The following is a 23,142-nucleotide window of genomic DNA, read 5'->3' on the forward strand; positions in this document are numbered from 1 at the left end:
TGCAAAAACAGAGTATTATCTGTCTGGGGTCAATTTGGGAGCAAAAAACCATGGACACTAAGCTGAAATTTTACTTTAATTTGAAATATTTAAATCATTAACCCAACAATAACAAAAATCTGCTTGATAAGATTTTATCTGTCATCAGGAGTAATTCAATGGATCGCTCCCAATCTGTCCATGGTTAGAATGTGTTTGCATTGTGTGAGTTCCCCCAGGATTCAAATAGGAACAAACCAAGCCAACTCAAACCATAACTTTTCTCATCCTACACATGTGGTTTGCACCAGCATAACTATGAAGTTTTCTGTCTAAAAGCCTTTAACTAACTTGGCCCATAACTATGTTACCACTGTTACAGATAAGGAAACCCGCAAGGGTAGCAACAGACTTTGTAGCTACATCTGTCTGTCCTATACAATGATATAAACTGCAGCAAAGGTCTACCAAAAGCCATCAGATAACTTTCCTTTTAGCAGAATTATTGCCAGTGTAACAGGAGCTGTTGATGGGAAGTCACAGTTTGAGGAGGAGTGAAGCAAAACAAAAAGAGCAGGTCAGTGTGTGAGAAGGCACTGACACGCAGCTGGATGTCACTAAGAGAGACAAGTCAATATACAGATTCAGATTTAGGAGCTGTCATAGACAAAAAATAGCTGAAATTATGACTATGAACAGGCAGCTGCAGATAACTGTTGTCTCTGTACATGTGTGAATGTCTGAAATGGAAGTCCTCAACTCTCAGACAAGAATCTGCCTCTTGCAAGCTGCAACCTGTATAGGCAGCTTGGAAATCCTGCTAACACTTTGACTAAACACAAGCGGTGCATCTCAGATATTCCACTTGAAAGACAGGATACAAGCCTTCTAGTTCAGAGGGCAACCACCTGCTGTTCTTACACACATACACTGTTTAGACTGGAGAAACTGGGAGCTTGGTGTCCAGGAGACGTAGGGAGTGAAATGGTGGCAGCAAGGTAGGGAGTGTGAGAGAATCAGCAAGGGTAAAAGTTGTAATGTCACTGTTTTTGCTATAAAACCTAGTATCTGGATCCTCTCCACATCAGCATTTATCAGTTGTCTCACCCTCAATGAGAGCCCTGCAGCGGTTTTGATTCTTTGGTTAAGAAAAAGCCTAAATTTTCAGTTGGGGCATTTTGAAAGAGCATTTGTGAGAGACAGCCCCAAACTCCATCAACTAAGTGCTGAATTTTCTGGTGCTCTTCAGAAAAAAATCCCCTGTTTCAGCTAACAAAGAGTTTCTTGCCCTTGGAGAACACAACTAAGCATCTCAGTCTGCCAGAGCATGTTATCAGCTTGTTATGGAGAACACCTGCTCATCAGAGGCTGTTGCTCATCTGCTGTTCTCCCAGAGAAACCAACCTGGGTCCTTCCTTCTGGTGACATTTGAGACCTGTCATACTCAGTAGATGTTTATTCCACAGTTCATTTCCTTCATGGTAGCTACCATGGGGCTATGTTTTGGGTTTACACTGAAAAGAACATTGATAACACAGGGATGTGTTAGCTACTGCTGAGCGCTGCTTAAACAGCATCGAGACCTTTTCTGCTCCTCACCCTGCCCTGCCAGTAAATAGTCTGGGAGTGCACAAGTCTGGGAGGGGACACAGCTGACCTCAACTGACCCAAGGGATATTCCAGACATCATACTTAGCAATAAAAGTAGGGGGAAGGTTGGCCGGGAGTCTGCTGCTCAGGGACTGGCTGGTCAACAGTCTGTTGGTGGTGAGAAATGGTTCTCACTTGCATAATTTGTCTGTCTTGGGTTTTATTTCTTTATCTTTGGTGGAACAAAACAAAGCTGCACACAGCTGCCTCTCATTTCAAGCCCATTGATGATGGAGCTCTGTGAGCAACCTGCAAGGATAAAGATTCATCCTTGTGCTTCACAAAAGACCTGGGGCAGCACAAAGTCTGGACGGAGAGTTTCACGGGCCAGAGATGCAGGGATACAAATAACTGCTCTGCTTCTGAGAGCTGCAGCTAGCAGAACAGTTAATACAGGCACTGCAGAGAGACATTCCCTCATCAATACACCCAATCTCCATTTGGAAGGATCGTCCTGTCTGTTAAATCCATAGCCCCTCTTTTGTGATTGCTGAGGAAGGCAATCAGAAACATCCTGACTATGATGTGGTTCACATTGCCTCAGGGATTACACCAGCCATATGCCCTTTCCCCTCTTGACTGAGACAGTGCAGTTGTGGCAGAGAATGGGGAGGAAGACATAGCTACTTTGAGTTCTTTTCTTCCTTGCTCCCATCCCTTCTATTAAGCAGGGAATAATCTAATGGTCTAAACAAAAGTATTTCAAGATTTTCAGCATCACTGCCTGCATGCTATAAAGGAAATTGCAATGTAATCATCATTTTCAACTGCAGAGCATCTCTCCACCAGTCCAAGTCGGGGAGGGAATCCATGAGTGTGCAGCACCTTTCAGCATGCAAGCTTGACTTATGTCAAGGAGGAAAACAGCTCTAGACTGTGTGTACCTGGAAAAGAGGCAGTTTAGAGGAGATGATTGCTGAAGTTGTATTTACTTGCACTCACATTCTGAAAGCAGAAAGAGCATACAAGGCTTCATGTGAGCCAGAAGGGTCATTGCTCCCTGAGACATCCTCCTACGTCAAGGACAGCAACAAGCAACGGTGGGTAGGCATTTCCCTCTACAGGATGCTCCATTTCTTGTAAAGGCATTTCTGCTAATTGGCTCATTTTATGGCTTCTGCAACTCATAGTAAGGTGGAGCTCCTAATAATTTCTCTTCTAGATGAGGCTTCTGTCAGCTGTGTAATTATCCACATAACAGTGATACTCTGGCAGACGAAGACTATAAGGAGATAACGAATGTATTTACTAGAAGGTCATCTTCAAAGAAGATGCATTTAATTTGCTTATCTAAAACCACCCAGTGCCTCATATGAGCTCAAGGAAAGTACACAGCAGGACATAAACCCCCCAGACTTTGTGTTCTGATTCATCCCTAGCTCTTTCACAAACCTCACCATGACTTTCTTCACGAGGGGTGATGCCAGGAACAACAGCCACTGCTGAGGACAGTTGTTTTGTGTCTTGCAGTGTAGTTTCTGGTGAAAAATCACCTTGGCTAACATCACATAAAAAAAAAAAGCCTGATTGTAGATGTGCTGGACATTTTTAGTTTTCCATCTAATTAGGCAGCAAATGATGGTCAGCATCTTTAAAGTCTCTTTTCACTGAGGATTAACTGCAGTTTCATATTAATAGTGATTCCTCCCAAATTACAGTGGGCTTGAAAATGATCTAATAACAAATGTGAAACATGCTTGATGCTGTTCAAGGACAAATTGGAATTTAAAATATATCCCCACCCTCTTTTCTCAGCTAAGCAGTTCCTTGATTATCCAATTTACTGATAACACCCTCGCCTCATCTCAGAGGAAGAAGCCCTCTCAGAGGGTATACAGACTCAATATTTGCTTTAAAGTATGTTTCACTCATTATTACCAAAGAAAAATGTTCATTTAATGCAGAGATACCGTGTGGCCTTCTGTAGCTACTGTAATAAATATGGGGCTGTATGACTTGGATGCTTTTTGTCACCCTTATTAAAAATAGAGGCATACTGATGGAGTACACCTATACTGCATACACTGCAAGTGTTTCTAACTCTTTCCATCTGTTCTTGATGTATTTTAATAGACAAACTACCCACTTTCTGTAAATTTTGCAGAGTCCAGATGACATTATCTATACCTGACTAGTCCATAACTAACAGCTAAGTGCATACTGTACAGCTTGATTAATGTAGTACTTCACATTTCCAGAAGGCTCTTGTTTAGCTCTTCTTTCAAGACTGCTCTCAAAAGTGAGGAGGTCTATGCTTATGGAGAGTTAGGAAAGAAATCATAGAAGACGGGTTTGATTTCAGTCTAACAGATATCTTTAAGCTCTTGTTTTGCATCAGCTTTTTTGCAGAGGTGTATTAAAAATGACAGTCTATTTGTTTGCCCTGAACCCTAAGACAGCAGGTCAAAGATGACTGAAAGATTTCTCACTCACACTGATTCTCCAAGGTGCTAGAAAACCTACTTGCCCAGGGTTATTCAGCATCAATTGAAGCAAGAAGCTAAGTTTCCTAAATCCAGGAGTGGATTCATTGGAGGGAAGGAGAAGGGAGAGATAGTCTTTAGGCTATTTAATAAGCTATTTAATAACACACCTGGGACCTGTCACTGACAATGTTAGAGCACTGATCATTTTTCTCATGATCAAAACCAAAGGAGGCTGGATTCAGCAGCTTTTGAAAACCTCTTTCCACAGAGAAACTCCATGCCCTCTCACATGAATAATAAACAACATTCACACACACACTGTTTTATACTGTAATAGTCTATCACCTGAAAAATAGCCGTGGAAAGGGCACAGCTGTGAGTGCACAAGCTCACTGGAGAAGCAGACATGAAGCTGCCTCCACAAGCTGCTTCAGGGACACCTCCTCCTCACTGGTAGCTCTTTACTCCTTAACTGCAGGGCATAACTGCCATGCTGATGCAATGGCAATGTGAATGTGTCCCCCCAAAGTGATCTGGGCTGGGAGATGACAGAGAGACTGAGAAGAACTAATGAACACTGAATTAATAACCAACTTCTTTTATCCTGCAAGAAAAGCCTCAGTAAATAAAAATGCTGCTTTTTAACTTTCTGGTTTGCTTTGAAGAGCTCTGGAGGAGGCCACCAAACTCCCATAGCCTTGGAAACAAAGCTTCAGGTGCAGTTGTGCTTCCCAGGAGCACTTCTACTCTGTCTAGCTGACAGTTCATCTACCTGGATAACACTGAAAACAGGCAGGCTTGGCTGGAACCAGAATGCCTACTTAATGGAGGGAGGCAGCAGGCTTCAAAAACAGTCAAGAATATTCTTTGTGAGGGAGCTGATCAGACTGGAGGCAGAACATACTGTGTCATAGTTCCTGTGAAATTTTGCTATATTTAATAAACATCCACATCAATTGCAGTTACATAAAAACACTTCTTCAAACTACAGAGCTTTTCCTTTAGTTATTAGTTGCAGCTACTGACAGTCTATGAGAAGAGGTTCAGATGTGGGGACTAGCAAAAATGGGGGACCACAGCTTCAATCCAGATCTCTCTTTCCTTCTTTGCTACATTTCAAAAGCTGGATCAATGTATTAGCTTTGAGTCTAGCTTTATGGAGGGTGCTGCATTACAGCTTTGGGAGTAAAGGTGGTTGAAGGTTCCAATAGCCACAGCAGCACAGTGAAATAAAGAAATACAGGCTGCTTTTAAACGATGTGGCCAGAAAGAATTATTCATGGCACTTTGTTGGTTGTTTGGAACTCCAGGATGATTGGCTAAATCAGAACAGACAGTGGCACTGAGTCAATACTTGAGGGATAGCATGATTTTACTGCTTAAGCACTGCTGATTAGTAGGTTGGAAGTAAACTGGGATTTATCATTGAGTTTCTCTTTTTGCTTGCTTGTTTGTTTTCCACAAGTTTCTCTGACTGGAACCTAATTAGTTCCTTGAGAAGAGAGGTACTGAGTTAATAACTTCCAAGAGCTGCAAAGGTCTGGAGAATCTGCATCCAAAACAGAAACTCAATTGCCCCGAGACCAACTATAAATGCAGAGATCTCTGGTACCTAAGCCAGCAATGGCATCATCTAGTTTTTACCTGGTTTTGACTAGTATTGGACATTGCAGACCACAATTTCATCTGGCTTTCTCTAAGTTTATAGCCCTCTAGCACGGCTTTCCAGGAAAACATACCCCAAGCAGTATGCCAATGAAACTGGTCAAAACCCTGTGTCAGAGCTAAGGATAATGACGGGCTGAAACTGCTAATTACACTGTTCAAACACAAGGAAACGTACCCTGGTGCTGTTATAACCCAGCAGCTATTTCTTTGAAACGCAGCTTCAAGGGACTGACTTTCAAGCCTGCTATTTTTAAAAGCAAAGAGGCTTACGTTTTTGCTACACTACTTCTACTTGACTTAGATGGGAAAACGTTAATTGCACGGAATATGCCTGGAATGTGTGGAAAAGAACATTTTTTCCATGTGAGTCAGCACAGGAAACAAACTGCAAGCGAGTAAAATGTTGAGAAGTCTACAGATGGAGGGGTTTTTTTATCAACACACAGTGTTTTTTCAAGAGTGGAGTACTGACATCATGTTTTCTTCAGAAGTGTCACAGAGATGACTGATGACACACCAGAGACTGAAGAACAAGAACTTGCTTCTGATCAGTAAAGACTCTAATCTCATGCAACATTAATTTAATAGTTTCCATCTCAGCTCGTGCCAGGCAGTTTTACCTCCCCTTTTTGGACACTGCCAAAGTGTACCATACCCTTGCTAAACACAGAACATGGTAGATAACACAAAGCAAACTCAGAGATGTCCTGACTTGATTTTCCTTCTGTGGTGATGTGAAATAAACAAACCAGTGTCTTCTAGGTGATGATCTAGTGGTATATCCCACCAAATACTTTGATTTTCACAGTTTGCCCATGCTGGGGTTAGATAAAAACCACTAACAAGAATGGCAAATCAACAGGTTTCTAAGAGTCACATGGGGTTAGATAAAAACCACTAGCAAAAATGGCAAATCAACAGGTTTCTAAGAGTCACACTGTGAGAGGATGTACATGGGTGGATGCATTTAGGAATATACTAATGCACCATGGAGATGAAACCTCAGTCCTAAGCTAACCAGTGCCTGGAGCTCAGAGCAGCACAACAGTGATCTGCACAAAGGAGGACAGAGTCTGCTCCAACATGCTACTGATTTGCTCTGAAATGATGTAAATTATCACTGTTGACTTTGGTACTGCAACTTTGGATTGTATTGAAGGTGTTTGATGCTGCAAGAAAGATGGAACTGTAGAATTGTTTTGTTTGGAAAAGACCTTTAAGATCCAATGATTTGACCTAGCACTGCTGTCTCCACCACTAAACCATGTCCCTCAGCACCTCACCTGCATGTCTTTTTAAATACCTCCAGGGATGGTGACTCAGCCACTTCCCTGGGCAGCCTGCTCCAAGGCCTCATTGATGCAAAATGGAACCTCTGTGCACTCCTCAGAGCTTGATTGAATCTGAAATTTTCTCCCTTATTTCATTTTGCAGAAATCTACTGCTTCTCTACCAAATTTTCCTTCTGTTTACCAAGGTGCCCCAGTTTAGTACAGTTAGTAGGAACACTTCAACTCCTGTTTTCAGTGTGAGATATGAAGCACACTGTTAAGACTGTGTTTTCTTTCTTCAGATCAAACCAATAGACAGAGTTTCTTTTGAATACACTGCATGAAAAACATTTGACCGTGTAAGTGTGCATTGTGTTGGTCCTGGTAAACATCTTAATCTGAATGCTGAGAGCAGTCACTTGCATTTGGCCTTTATCATACGACTGTGCTTCTGTCAAATGAACAAACAGGCACATGTGCTGCATCCCCAAGGCAACATTTGGCTCATGGTGCCTAACAAGCAAAGGGAGATGATAATTTTGCTGTGAAAAGAACAGCACAGAGAGCTTCTGCTTTTGCCCAGAGTGTTCTGTTCACTCTGAAGCCACAGACAGGTTGTGCCACACTGGTGAGACTAAAGACTGTACTGCACGTTCATGCAAGGCACAGTTCATCATGTTGCCCTGTACCAAACAGAGCTGCTTAGTCCATAGATCAGAGAACCATTTAAGGCGAACCTGGAGTCATTCTTGGTGGCAAAACTGAAGCCATCTAAAGTCAAGCTGCGATTTTCCTGGACGCTTTCCCCCAGGCTTCAAAACATGTATCTGTCTTTGCCCTTACTCTCATCAATAAGGAATTTAAAGCCATAGGCTCATTACTTTCAAATGTTACTGCCTGTGGAAAGTGCAAATAGAGAGAACAGAACAAATAGGCTCCATGTTGCAAGGGGAAATTCAGATCCCCTGCACAGACGTGAACTTTCTTTTCACACTCTGTCTTTGGGAGCAGGCTTGATGTGATTTCCTGGAAAGCTGCCTGTTTTGCTTCACCATACCCATAGCCAACAGTTGCACAACTTATATGGATTAATTGATCTGCAAACGGTAACATCCATCCAGATCTTCCATGCTGCTTAAAATACAACGCGGTGAAAGCAGGCACGACTGCAATAAGGATCAAAGACGGAGCATTACAGGAATAGACACTTGTCTATGGGAATCAGAGCATCTAGACTCTAAGGCATTATAAGGTAATACTCTGAACATCTTTTCTGCCATACCTCCAAGCAAAGATGAGCTGGGGGAGGCCAGAGCAATTCACCTGACTCAGCCTGTTGCCAAACAAAACAGGTCGCATTAGCTTCTGCAGCAATTATGAAAGCCTTCTTTGTCTAATGAAGTGGCAAAGATAGAGAACAGAAAAGAGAAGCCCTCAGAGGACAAAAAGGAGCAGGGAAAGTTCAAAAGGCAGATGGGCTTAAAGCTGATGTTTTGAAGCTTACATCTAATGCTTCAGGACTTTCCAACCGCAAGCGGGACGCAGATTGCCCAGCAAAGGAGAAGGGCACGGGTGTTTATGAGCTGGAGTTACTCCCTGCAAAGTTTTGCTGCCAGCAACAATCCATCTTAAGCAGCAGTGTTTTGAAACAGTATTGCTGAGTTGTGCAGGTTTGTGATCACGCTAATCTCCACACAATTTTATGAGGAGCTGCCAGAAATGCAAAGGGCTTCTATTTGCATTGTATACGTTTGTGAAGCTAAGCTTTGATAGAATGTCCATCCAGGTTATAGAAGGAGACAAGTTCTGGGCCTGCTTCCATACATAAAGTTATTTCAACTAACTGCCTATCTTCCACACTTCCTTTCAATCTCTAGACTATGAACTTCCATAATATTGATGCTTTACTCCTCCCTTTGACTTGTTCTACTGCTGGAAAGTAGCACCAAAGATCTGGGATCAAAACTCCTCTGTTTCCCTGGATTCAGTAGAGCTGTGGTGCAGAGAGAATGAAATCAGGCCTCAGGTGTTTAATTCCTAACTTATAGAAACAGGATTGTCCTGTATCAGATTTCTTGTCCTGCAGACAGCTGCCCTTTTCAAAGAACAAGAGCTCCCTACAGGAATGAGGGACACTGAGCACACTGGTGAGGAAAAGGAGGCACCAATCCTGTCAGCTAATTTCAAGGACTTGCCACAGTGTTATCTGAGAGGCAGTGACCTCCATGCCAAGGCACATGAGCTTCTTGCAGTGGGCTAGACAAATTACAGGCAATAGTTTGTGCTTAAAGAACTATACCATACTGTGTGACTCGCTTTCACACTGATGCACCTCCACTGGGTTTATTGCTGGTCTACTATGCTGGAACAAACAAATGATAAGCAGCAAGGACACCAAATCATGTGCATAAGTTAGCCACAGCAATGTGAATTTCAAGCACCAGATTTCTGAATAGCACCTCCTGCAGCTTCCCACAGTGGTGACAGTGCATGTTCTACAACTCCAGGCACCTGCCAGCAATTCCACACTGCACTGAAAATTACCTAACAAGCAGGGCTCAGTGAAGAGTTGTTCTCTTCATACTGAAGAGACAAACGATTAGCTTTGTCCTCCCTGTTGGGTTTGTCAGTCAGTTCCTGACAGTAACTTACATACCCATGGACAGTTTCAGAGGAGACAGGCTGATAAAGTTTATGAGTGGCAGGGATCAAGTAGAAGACTCTGAAGAAAATCTGCAGTGTGATTTCAGCTGTTATTTGTCCTGTAAACCTGGTTTCCTAAAGCATGTGTTGTACTCCTTCTTGCCCCACTGTCAGCAATGATGAGAGGTAGCTGGAGGAGGAAGGCATGATTGCCACAGTGGATGGGGACTGGGGGCACTGCAGGATGTGGGGGCAGACACAAGGAGCCCAAGAGTTAGAATTAGTGCTGTGGAAAAAAGGATAGCAGACACACAGATGCAAGACTGGTTTCTGCTGTTTGTAGGGTAACATACAACAGAGTTTGTGCTTGGTGCTCAGTATAACCTCAACGAGAGAGCAATTTGACTGTGAAACCCACACATGTAATTTGTGATAACAGCTTGTGTCTACAAGGCAAAAGATGTGTCACTGGCCTGTGGCAGATGTGACATAAGTCCAGATCCTTTTTGCATGGATATTCTCAAGCAGAAACCTGGGCTCACGTTAAGTTATGGAAAGGGACACTCACACAGACTTAAACAGATCGTTTCTTACCAACAATCATGTGGTTGCAGACGTCGCAGAAGGTGGGTTTTTTGAAGATGTGCTCCTGGAAGATGTGAGCCTTGTTGTTTTCTGGCAGCTGCTGGGCTCTGGTGGGGGAGGACGTCTGGCTCTCTGAGCTGGGGAGCTGCCCGGTGCTTGTGCTGACCTCAGGCATCAAGTCTACTTGCAGTTTCACATCGCTATTAGTCCTCTGGAAGAAATTGTCTGCGCTTTTACTCCTCAAGCTTTTGGTCTTGAAGGAGAGGGACCGTTTCAGTTTCTGCAGCTGCAACAAAGAAGCCAGTTACAATTACTGCCTTTTCCTCTTGGACAGAAAAGCAAGGCTTCTGCTTCTGGGGTGTGCTGTTGATAAGTGAACCTGGGAGCCACTGGCACAACTTGAACTGCCTGAACAATAAAATTGACTTCAGAATTTAACCAGCAGAGCAAAGAAAACAGATCCCGAGCAGAAAACAAGCCACTCTGCGTATGCTTCCTGGTAGACAATGAATTTGACAGCCCTAATAAAGGCTTCTAGTGGTCTTTTCTTTTGGTTAATGCAGCAAAGAGATACTGCAGGGAGTTGTACACACTGGAGAATATATCCTTTGTATTCAAGCATGACAAACTTAGAGTATTATTCATCCTTGCATGGTCTTTAGCAGCTTGTAAAGCCATTTCAGGAACAGCTGTTAAATGGCAGTACAAGAGGACTAAGTTCAATAAATACATTGGATATACTTAGATGTCTTCACTTTGGCAGAAACAGAGATTCTATGCTTTTTTTTTCCCTGATAAATTCTTGTTTTCTTTTGCTTTTTTAAAATGAAAGCAGGCTAAGGAGCAGTAACAGCATCATTAACCAGCCAATTGATCATTAATGCACTAATTAATACTAGTTAACAGACATCCACACATATTCTTGTGTATCACATTGAGTATTGGTTGCCAGAATATCAACCACTACAATAAGGCATTATTAACTTCAAGTTATTCACTTGAACTCTTCACCTGTAAACTCTCTGGTACCTTATCAGTGCTCCTCCCACCCCTCCCTCCCTGTGTTTTATAGAAGGCTGAAAAGGGCATGAAGTGATGCACAGAAGCTATCAGGACACTGAGGTGCTGGAGAGGATCCAGAGGCTGGGCTACCAAGCCAGGAAAGGATTTGGAGCACATCTCCTATGAGGAAGGGCTGAGGGGTCTGGGGCTGTTGAGCCTGGAGAAAAGAAGGCTCAGGGCAGACCTTCTCGCTCTCTACAACTACCTGAGAGGAAGCTGTAGCGAGGTGAGGGTCAATCTGCTCCCCTTAGTAACAGGCAATAGAATAAGGGGAAACAGCCTCAAGCTGTACCAGGGGAGGTTCAGGCTGGATGGAGGAGGAATTTCTTTGCTGACAGAGTTGTCAGGCACTGGAAGGGGCTGCCCAGGGAGGTGCTGGAGTCACCATCCTTGGAGGGGTTTCAGAGCCAGGTGGATGTTGCACTGAGGGCAATGGGCTGGTGGGTGAAAGGGCTGGGACAAAGGCTGCACTCCAGGAGCTTAAAGGGCTCTTCCAGCTGAATTGACTCTTTTGTGGGCTTGTCAACTGCAAGACCCCCAAGCAGACCCCCAGTAAAGGGAAACCAGCTCTGCATCCTCTTCATGTGTGCTGTCTCTGAAGTGCAATACCTCCATGTCACCTCTCACTCAGCGTTATTCCAACCGCTGCAAAATCGTTTCAATCGCTGCTGCAATTCTCTGGGAGAATGTGACATAACAACTGAAATTTTCCATGCCCCTGAGGCTGTCTGTGGTAAGCAGAGGGAATGGTTTCTATCAGAAACTGTTTATGTTGGAAGCAGTGATAATTGGGAATCATAATTCACGCTAATATAAAGGGAAGGAGGTCACATACTTCCCAAAAAAGACCATGGCATTAGTCTGTCACACTGACTTAGTGGCTTCAGAGTGCTTGCTCTTCCTAGATTCTATTGCTCATCCACCCATTGTCTTTATGATGCAGCAAAAGCTGTCAGACAGGAGCCTCAAGGCATCTTGGGGGGCTGCCTCTGTTCCACCTTCAGCTTGTTCTTGGAGAAGGGAGATGCTCCAGTTCTCCAAGTTTCACAGTAAGCTTCATAAGTAAAATAATCAAGCAAAGAGTTGCCATTGCCTTTAGTTAATGGTGTTTGGGTTTGATACATGGAAGCAAACTGCATTCTGCTCCCTCTGCAGTGACTTTATGAGTATGGAGGGACCAGAGCCAGACACCCATCCTCCATGCACCAGTCACATCCACATCTCAGAGCCCTGGATCCAGATAAAGGAATCACTCATCTGTTTGCAAGAAACTCTCAGTGCCTGGAGAAATGTGTAAACAAGAGCAATTAAGTCTCATTAAATGCCAGCTACAAGGTAAAGAACAGTTTCTAGTTTCTGAAGCTCTTTCAGCTGAAGCTTAAGCCATGGACCAGCTGAGCCCAACACTGTTTCACTGCACAACAAAATGTGAGATCTTCCCTCTTCTGCTTGGATGTTGAAGTCAACATCTCCTGAAATCACTGAGGTTACTCAGTGCTGAGATTACTTCATCTCCCTAGTGACAGCCAGGAAACTCAACAATAATTCACCCCTTGCTCCCGAAATGCTTCTCACTGAAGACAGACCTAATTAGTGTAGCAAAACACAGAGAATTACAACACCACAAGGTGACTGAAATGGCATTCATTATTGATTTTCCATCCATTTCTACAGTGCCACATGAAGTTAATTAAATTTCAAAATGCTCCTTCTGCCACAGAAAGAGGAGTAAGCTGTGCAGCACACTATTTGTTCTGCTGTGGGATAACTGTCCTGCTGCTTTGCACAACAGACACGGTGCATTTTAAGGAGCTCTGCATTTACCACCCTCATCCTGTTCTCCTGTGCACAGTCACTTGCTTCTCAAGGGATGTACCAGCAGCCTTTCCTCTCTCAGGCAGAGAAGTCAAGCTATGTGTGTCCAAACAGATGTATACACACTAAGGTGAGCATGAAACTGCACACACTCTGTGCTCCTCCAACCACAGTGTTCAGAGCAGGAGACACATTCAACAACGAGCCGACCCAACTGCACTCACACATTTGGCAGGCATCTCTGTGCAAGCTAACAGCCCTCTCTGAGATTCCCTGAGCACTGTCCTGTGTCAATGTAGTGAAACAATTTCCAGACAGGGCATCCTTGCCATTATCCCAATGTAGATTTCACCCTCATTTACATTTAGGCTGTTTGGCTTGCATTTCACACCTGATACTCCAATGAAGGCCTACAGCTATTACATCCCAAATATGCTATAAGTGTACAGCAGTGACTAGGCAGAAAGACAGAGCAATAGAGGCAATGCTTAGCATTTTGCACAGCAAGTTCTATGCTTTGCAAAGCACTGGTAAAAGGTCTCTCTCACATCAATGCTTTACGCCCATCTTGCATAAACGAGACTACACGGGGCACTGGAAGTCTGACATCAGGTTGCAAAGTTTGAAATAGGGTACTGGAATGTGATTGATGGTTCAGGAAAAGTTAGCCCAAGCAAGGGCAAGGGCAGGTTATTGTACAGACAGCATAAACTGTAAAAGCTTAAGTGATGATCATGCTGCAGCCAAGTGAGCATCACTTCACTTGCTTAAATACCACCATCTCCTCATTTTGAAGCTTGCTGTGACCCAGCCCTATTATATCAGAAGCTTTTGAATGTAATTAAAAACAGGCATGTAACATAATGTTTGATTTTAATTTGCCATAAACTGGCTTAATGCACTTTTGATGCCTCTGGCTCTTAACAGAGCTATTACAGCATTCAACAGAGGCAGAAACCAGGTCTTTCAACAGCGAGCATGCAAATTGGACCATTTGTACTTTCTTTCTGCAAAGTGAATGACCCTAAAGTTAAACCTCAGGAAGAAAGGCTACCAAATTTTGGGAAAATCTGCAACTAGGGTTGTTCTACACTGAATACTTCAACTTTCCAGTGAAAAACCATACACTAGGACTGAAGAAAAACCTTAAACCAGCACAAAAAGGCTTTAAAAAACGTATTTGAGATAAATCTCGTAAAGCCTTTCACATTTTCTCCTCTGCAAGGAAGGCTACAAATTAGCCTTTATTTAAATAACATTCAAACAAAACACCCACAGGTTTTTGTAGACTTGTGAGAGCTTCACAGCACTGACAGACACTCCAGAAACACGAACCCTTGATTTCAAGTCCAGGATGCTCCTGTGAAAGCGGAGTCAGGGAGAAAAAGTTTGCCTCCAGTGAAAAGCATTTTATCAGTCACACAGACTCTCAGAGACTGCACATACTAACCCTGCAGGCAAGGTAGAGATAAGTGCAATAGCTCAGCCTCAGAGCTTGATTAACCTTTTCCTTCAGTATCTTCCAGCACAATCTCCATCTTCCTCCCAGTTACTGGACGTTCAAGCTTCAAGGGATCAGGAAGCTCTGATGCATCGCAGTGTATCAGCACCTCCTCCGTTCCTAATTCCCCTATACTTCCACTCTTTAGCTGCTATAACAAGAAAACAGGAGGCAGCAAAAGGCCAGCTACTGAAAAGCATTCCTAATGTTAACTAGGTGCCACTGCTTTTGATGTGAATCGAATTGCACCTGCCCTCACTGAGGCTTTATGCGACTTATCACTGGAAACACACAGCTCTTTTCTACAGGTTTGATTTAAGAGCTGCCCATGGAAGCAGGGAAAACATCAGTGATTTCAGCTGTTTTATAATCCTTAGCTTTGCAATTACAAAAGATAATCATCCACCCTGCAAAGGGCAATTTATTCAGACTCCTAACTGCTCCCTGATATCTAGAAATCCTTTCTCCCTTGTCTACATCAGCAGTCAGCACAGCTCAGTAAGAGCAGATCTGGAGAATGAAACAGGACCCAGAACACATACCATGTGCATTTCAGGACACAGACTACTCTGAACCAGAGCAGCCTGTGAGTTTTTGTGTGCATTAGGTGCCTACCTGGGGCACAAGCAAACCCCCAAGTGATGCAGCCTGTACTCTATGCACCATTACGAGGACCAAAGTGGGGTGAGCAGCAACAACTGGGAGATTTGCTTTGAAAACATGCTCCTAAATCAAAGTAAAATGCTAACATAGATGTCCTTATAGTCACCATTTCTCTAGCACAACTTCTTCATCACAGCTTGTCACCATTCAAAGCTTAATTCCCTCCACATCCTTACACACAAATGCTTCATTCCCCCTCCTGAAGCTCTCTCCTCAGTGATCTCAGAGTTAAGGATGGTTACTAGTGGCTGGAAGACAAACTGTTTATATATTGGATGGCTATAATTACATCAATAAATATGTAAATATTTATATGTTGGATGGCTGGAGGACAAATTAGCTATATACTATATTACATTATACTGCATTATATATCATATTATCTCATATCACATTAAGCTTCCTTGGGCCATCAGCTTTGGCATTCAGAGCAACCCTCACCCCATCTGCCCACATCAGCTTATTTCCCAAGATGCCTGTTCTTGTTCCCTTCTCAGCCACTGCTAACCATCCTTGTCAGCAGCAGAGGCTCCTGTGCAGCGTGGGGCCAACAGGGAGACTATTTTTATGCACTTCCACCCTTAACTATCTTTCAGGAGAAATGAACCAGGCTGATTAACTGTACTTTACTGACTCACCGTATAACCAAGCCCTCATTTTCAGACATCAGCTGTCTGATGGACTGCTACTGTGCAGCAATAAAAAACCCAATATTGCTTGCTTTTCTCTGTCTCTTTCTTTACACTGGTGTTAACAGAATCATTAGATGGATTGCAAGTAATACAGGGCATCACTGGAGCTGGAATGAGCCATTGAGCCAGTTTGATCCCTGCAGTTCTTGTAAAGTGTAGCTATTTTGTTTAACTATGCAGGCTAAAAATGCCTGGTCAGCAGATTCCACTCTGCTGCAAGACAAACATCCAATGCTCTGTAAGGAATCATTTCTTCTTAGAGCAGGTTTCCAAACTACCTGGCTTTCACATTGTTATAAAAGAAGGACTTAAACACATAGGGCTCAGAAGATGCTGTGTACATTCACCAGACAGCATATCAGGTATACAGGATATTAGCTATAGGGACTGAGAACAAAAGCCTTTCAAACAAAGGATGAATGGCATCTATTCTGGGTACAGTCCTTTTTTTTGTACTAGCCACCCTCAGAACATACTTCAGATGCTAACTAGAAGTGCTGAAGGATGTTACCAGGGTGTAATCCAGCCTGATGGCATTGCTGGGCTCCAGCTAGCTCTGCTGCTTAAGAGCAAGCAAGGAACCAGCTCCAAAAGAAGGACTTCTTTTGTTTTGTGAGCAGGAAGGCTGATAATTTCCTTCTCAAATGAAGGGATACAAAAGTAAGTGATATTTGAGCTCGGAGACGGGTGGGTTTTTTCCTGGATTTGGTTTCAAAATGCCCTGCTTTGTCATTTTAATGAGCAAAAATCAGATTATGACATGCCCAAAGCCAATATGCAATCTCATAAATAATACATGGTGGCCTGCTGATGAGAGAAGTACCGTGTCTTATGGCATTAACAGGATAAAAGGATACTTCAAACACTTGTATAGTCCATTGGCAAAGCCTTCCTGATAAAAAGTGTGAGCAAAGCCGATTCCTTCCCTACCTTCTTCTTTCTAAATAATAAATAGTACAAAACATTCTGCTAGTACAAATTGAATTAGCTAAACTGACTTCAACTGTAGCTGATTTATTCTACAATAGGAATCTGGCCCTATCATGTTTTTGTGCCTGCCCTAGTCAGCTTTCTTGGAAGCTCTATCCTTTTAATCCACAGCAAAAAGGGAGCGTTCTGCTACGTGCTATGTTTGTGTATCTTGCCAAACAGATTGCATAGCTGGCACTAGAACAAATATGTTTGTTATTGTTGCAAATAAATAACTAAACCTGTCTGCTTGAATACTCTATTGAACTAGTCAAAGGGGAGATGTTATTCATAATACCTAACAAGAGCATTGTTAGTGATTTATTGGGTACTTCCAGCTACTCTGGTTGGCTCTTTGTGCTCTGATTGTCAGATGCTTCTCCCTACCCTCTGCTGGGTTTGAAACCCACTCACCAATCCTCAAATCTATTTAGGATATAAACCTTTTTAAGCAGTGCTTTTTCTGTGATTTTGTTTCACATTTAGAGTCCTAACTACAAGGAAATGCTCTGATTGGCATGCCAGGGCACAACAGCAAAAGGGCCTGCGACAGCCTCAGGGCTGGAAAGCATGAAATCCAAAGAGATGCTCAGTTGTCACTCCTCCCACCAATGTCACTGTGAATCACACATTCCCAGGCCTCTCCTGATGTACTACATCTTTGGCAGCTGTGTGTTTGCATCTCTAGTTGGCAGCCCTCTACATTATCAAGGGGTACAGCCTACAGTGTGTTTGCTTAGCAGACCTGTTCATTCTGTACCACTGGGGTTCGGTTAAACCAAGCTGGGAGATTCATCTACTTCTCAACAATTGCTCCTGTGGCTGGTTAGAGATTATCCTACAGTTTTGGATATGTCTTCTAGTATTGCAAGGAGCCAGGATTGGCAAATATGTGAGAGAAACCAAGTGCTGAAAGTCTTAAGGCCTGAAAATACGACCAAGTCTCCCTGGTGCTCTGAATTCCTTCATATGTATCTTCAACATTCAGCTTAAAGGTGACAGGACAAAATAATGCAGTCTCAGAAATGTCTACTTAGTGTCAAGGCAGAAAAAGAGTAAACCCTGTGTTAGATATTCTGCAGTTGTGCCCTTGTATTACCTTCTCTGCCAAATATATTTCCACCTGAGCTTCAAAGAGTCACAGTCATTTAAACAGTTTAAACCAGCTTGTGAACAGGAGGAAACATGCAAAAATCAATATCACAATGGTAATAGCCATGGCAAACCCAGGGAATTTTGAGGCTTTTGTAACCAAAAAACTAAGTAAAATCTAAGGCAAAACCCTCAAATTTCCTATCTAACAGCATTTTTTGGGTGGTGTGTTTTTCAACAGCTCTGTTTTGGTGTATCCCTCTGTTTTCTTTTTACCAAGCTACACTAGAAACAGGAACCTAGAAAGAAAAGTGCATATCACATTCCTCTTCCTGAGAGATCCAGTTTCTATCAGTATTTCTTCAAACTTCCTGACGGGTTTGATTCAAGTTTAGGCTGGGGGAAAATTGTGGCAATGTCACTCAACCATGGTTTGTGTTCAGCCTGCTTCTATCCCAAAGGAAAAGCAGCAAATCTTTCTCAGATTCCCAGCCTTTCAGTCTAACAACTCACAAGATCTCTCTGAGCAGCTCCTCTCTTCCAAAGTGTATCATTCACTTTGTGAAAACCAGATTAACGTCCCCAAAGTCAGATCTACTGGGTTCTTTTTGTTGAGCTCGATGACAACTAATTCCTCCTCCTTTGAGAACATGTGCATAAATCAAAAGACATAACAAATCAAACCAAGCAACACTTCCAGCCATGACCAAAGCTTGTTGCTATATTGGGGTTGGAAAATGTTGTGTGCCTTTGATCTCCTCTCCTGCCTCACTTAGCAAAAGAAGAGCTGCTCCTTTGAGGAGCAAAGGGAAAGACTACAAATCCTGTATTTATATCCAGGATTATATTCCCCCTGCTGCTAAACAGCTGTTCCAACATGGGTGGCACCAGCTGGGGGAGATCTTTTGCAATTCAGGTTAGGAAAGACGGTTGGTAGAATAACCAACTGCAAACCTCTGCGTGGCTCCTGCATCTCATTCGTTACCTGGCAAATGAATTGTCTCCAGTCTTTCCTCCTGAAACCAACAGGAAAGCTTATGAAGAAAGCAAGAGAGGGTTAGGAATAGTGCTACTTCTTAAATTCCCTTGTACTTTCTGTTTAGAGATGGATACGTGTTTACAGCACCTTGTTGTGGGTGTCACCTCAGGCACCTGGTTGCTAAGCAGCCAGTCATCTCCATTCTTTGTCCCCATTAGAATGAGGTACATATGTAGTTATCTCTTCCCTCTTTGACATAAAAGGAATTTGGCATGTTATCTCCGTGGTCCCTTCTGGGAATCCCTTATTTTGCTGCTCTGTTTGGATATGTCTTTTCCATTTCAGCTTCTAAATGGAACAATAATTCCCCTTTGGTAACTCCCATTTCAGCAATTTGCTACTCTCTGCTGCTCTGCAAGTGGCACAATGAAGTTTGGAGATTAAAAGGCTGGATTGCAGAGTAATGGAAATCCAGGCAGCCCTGCTGAAGTGAAGGAAACCACATTGGTTATTGTGGAGAGTCAATAAGAATAGTAATGATAATAATGCTGATGCCTGAGTTCTGCTTCCTTTCCTTCTCATGAGTAACCTGCAAGTGAATATGTCTGTGAATGTAACGTTCATCACCCTGGATTATATCTCATGTCTGTCCATCTATAAAGCTGTTGATCTTATGAGAAGTTAAAGCTCAGCACAAGCCCCTTGTACCTCTCTTTTTTTCTTTGTCTTTTTTTAAACAGAGCTGCTTTATAACACTTTAAATGGTGATATGAAGCAAATATGGGGATACATCAGGCAGGGAGGCTGATACCAACCGAGGGCAAATTAACATCAGCAGCAGATCCCACACGCTGTAGAATCACATTTGCACCATCTTAAAACATAAAAGGAAGACCCAGATCTACTGGAAGCTGTTATAGTTAATCTTCTGTCAGTGCTTCCACTTCTATTTCTGGGGTTCCAAACTTAAGCTGTTAAAATTGCTTCACAATGAAAACATCTAAGTGCTCAACTCTACAACTAAGTTATTGTCACTGGGCCAAGCCTTAAGGTCTTTGCTTACTGCTAACTCCTGCTGACTGCAGCCACCGTGTTTCCAGAGTGAAGCTTTGGGGTTTGGCTGCCTTGTTGCTGGTTTTTTTTGCTTGGAAATTAATCTTTTTCTTTACTGTGCATTAAAAACAAAAGCTTTCTGCATGCAGCATGAAAAAACACCTCCCCACAGCTGGCTGACTTTATTCAATCCTCCTCAACTCACTCCTTTTTCTTTAAACCATCTCTGTCAATCTCTGCTCCTCCACAACTAAATATAGGTAGATCCAGGGGGACACTTATGCTGCTTGCTTCTGTTGTCTTTCCCAGACACTCATTTGATATTCATACTTTGTGTGAATTAATTCTGCCCAAACTTCTCCCTTAGTTACTGTGCTTTCACTCTGAGGTGATGTTACCTCATTTTCCTGTCAAAGAAAGAACCAGAAACACAGCGCCAGAATTTGGATGCTCCATGGATGCTCCATGGCCTGCAGACTTCAAAAAGTCCCCAAACATTGATGTTTTGGCTTGTTTGATCCCACAGGTTTCTGTATTCCCTTCTTTACTGCCTGTTCTCAAACAGATATTCAAATCCACACTTCACAACTTGTTTCCTTCTTTCCACTTTAAACCCTTCTCAGTGGGAGATGGGGTAGGAGCTTTTGCATTACAGAATATTAGCAGTTTGTTGCTTCACTTCTCATTTTCATTTCAGTTCCCTTCCCCTTCTTGGACATATTTTGCAATCTGGTAGCAACTTTACTACCTTCCACCTTCTTTTTATCCCTCCTGAAGGCTGACACTGTCCTATCCTATGAAAGCTGCTTCTTGCTGCCTATTCTGATAGCACAAACCCAACAAGACCTATATGGTCCTAGTGCAGAGCCATTTCACTCACCTGACACTGTATTGGCCTGAAGCCCTGGTTGAGAAGGTTGAGAAAAGCTAGTTAATACCTCTGGGCATCTCCACACTTCACCCCCTGAGTTTCCTTATCTCCTATTCCCAGTTCTAAGGGCCTACAACACAGCAGCTACCAGATACATGACAAATGGTGCTACCAGATACATGACAAATGCTGTGCCAAAGAACACTTTTTCTTATCTTGGTAACACATTCCTTGTTCTGTTCTGCATTCTTATCTTACTGTCTACCATAGCAGATACCTGTTTGTTTGCAGCTCTAGTTCAGAGATGGCAAGTCTTTCGTTAGAGCTCTTCTCCAAGTGCAACCCATGGCAAGCATTTATCCCTTCCAACACATCCACTCCAGTCATTTCCTAACTTTCCAAAAAGAACTTGCCAAATAATTTGGAGGAAAATTACTCCTGAAACACCAGCTTCCAAGGAACCCATCACTAGTGTAGAAAATGTTCATCTCAGTCTATCTTTTATCTTCTTGCTATCACACCTTAGTCACGCCCAGCAAAAACTGCATTCAGTGTCCTAGGTGAGAGAAGACCAACTGTCCACATGAAGAGCCCATTTAACTCGATGATGATGCTGTCTTACACATGACATGCAGTTATATGGCACTTTATGGAGATGTTTGAAGGCCTAAACATCGCTTCAAGAAGCTGACAATGTAAATACACGTATTTGAAGATGGTCATTTGTATCTTTGACTCTTTTTGCCTCAGGCTGATCCATTTCTTTTACATTTGTTTCCTAAACCTCCAAAGCTGCTGAACATCTCTAGCCAGCTATTGTTTCAAGACCGACACAGCAAAACAAAACCAGTTTATTTTTATCCTCAGCAGCTGCACAACTTTCCTCCTCAAATTACCTCTAGCAAATCTGCAAAATTAAAATGCCTGTCTGAGCTGCAAAAATCTGTTTTGATGGTGAGATACAGAGCTCTGTGCAAGAAGATAGTTACATACAGAACACCACAAACAGAAAAGGAGAGAAATTAAGACTAAAACTCTTTCTGAAGAGCCACAACTTTTCTTTTCCTCTTAAAAGAGATTTTTTTAGGTCCCTCAGAGTCCTCTGAAGTTCACTGTGGGTAATGAAAACCTGCACACAAACAGACAACAACAAACAAGTTTGTAATACTGTCATGAGGTCACAGAATCCATCAAGGATTGGAAGGGACCTCCAAAGCTCACCCAGTGCAACTCCTGTGCCAGAGCAGCACCACCTAGAGCAGGTCACACAGGGACTCATCCAGGTGAGTCTGAATGTCTCCAGAAAAGGAGCCTCCACAGCCCATCTGGGCAGCCCCTGCCAGTGCTCCCTCACCTCAACAGGGGGGAAGTTTTTCCCTGTGTTTCTTTGGAACCTCTTCTGTTCCAGCTTGTCCCCATTGTCCCTTGTCCTACCCTTGTCCATCCCTGAGCACAGCCTGGCTCCATCCTCCTGACATCCACCCTTTATGTATTTGTAACCATTCATGAGGTCACCCCTCAGTGTCCTCCAAACTAAACAGCTCCAGCTCCCTCAGCCTTTAATCAGAAGGGAGATGCTCCACTCCATCATCTTGATGGCCCTGGTTGTGCTCACCTCACCAATGAAGCATATCTAAGTGAGATTTTTGAGGTTAAGAAAGATCTGTTGGTATTGACATGACACCAACATATTAAATAGGAGTGAGGTATGGGATAGGAAAGTGAGGGCTCTTGAACCAGTAAAACTACAAAGCCCTGTTTGACAAAAACAGTACCAGTGACTTTTTACAGGAGCAGCATTTTGCAGCGGGCTGCAGGAGGGATTCAGGCAGGAGAGCAGAATGCAAGGAAGAAAAAAGGCAAGTTAGGGCAGAGAGTGTTTTAAAGAACATCAGTCCTGTGCGAGAGGGAAAATTTGCACGAGTGTCTCACTTTGCCTAGTTGATTCTACTGTCAGAGCAGGTGCCATCCTTGGTATAGACAGAGTAGCACTGACTTATAAGGAGTTTGACATGTTACAGCAGAAATCAGAGTTACTGCCCACTGCTGAGCTGAAGAGCAAGCACAGTGCTGACTTCTGAGACACATCCATTCTCTCCTGTCGGTTGCTGAGGTTTTGTAAGCAGTGGCTGTGAGTGTGACTGCACTGAAGGGATGGTAACTCATGGAAATGAGATTTTCTCTTTTTCTGGAACTCAGCACCTGGTAGTAAAGACCAAATGG

The 23,142-nt window shown here is 43.0% G+C and overlaps 1 protein-coding gene across 2 annotated transcripts in view; it reads right to left on the reverse strand.

The window, feature by feature from the left end:
• STAC (SH3 and cysteine rich domain) overlaps positions 1-23,142 on the reverse strand; it is a 70,435-nt gene that overhangs the window by 34,563 nt on the left and 12,730 nt on the right. For both annotated transcript variants that reach the window (XR_009818778.1, XM_061996657.1), the window contains exon 2: positions 10,232-10,508. Coding sequence is in view for 1 of the 2 variants with exons in the window: in XM_061996657.1 (XP_061852641.1) it covers positions 10,232-10,508 (277 nt within the window). In the remaining variant the exon portion in view is untranslated. The remainder of the gene's footprint in view (positions 1-10,231; positions 10,509-23,142) is intronic.

This window comes from Colius striatus, chromosome 5, assembly GCF_028858725.1.
Source record: "Colius striatus isolate bColStr4 chromosome 5, bColStr4.1.hap1, whole genome shotgun sequence".
Lineage (NCBI taxonomy): Eukaryota > Metazoa > Chordata > Aves > Coliiformes > Coliidae > Colius > Colius striatus.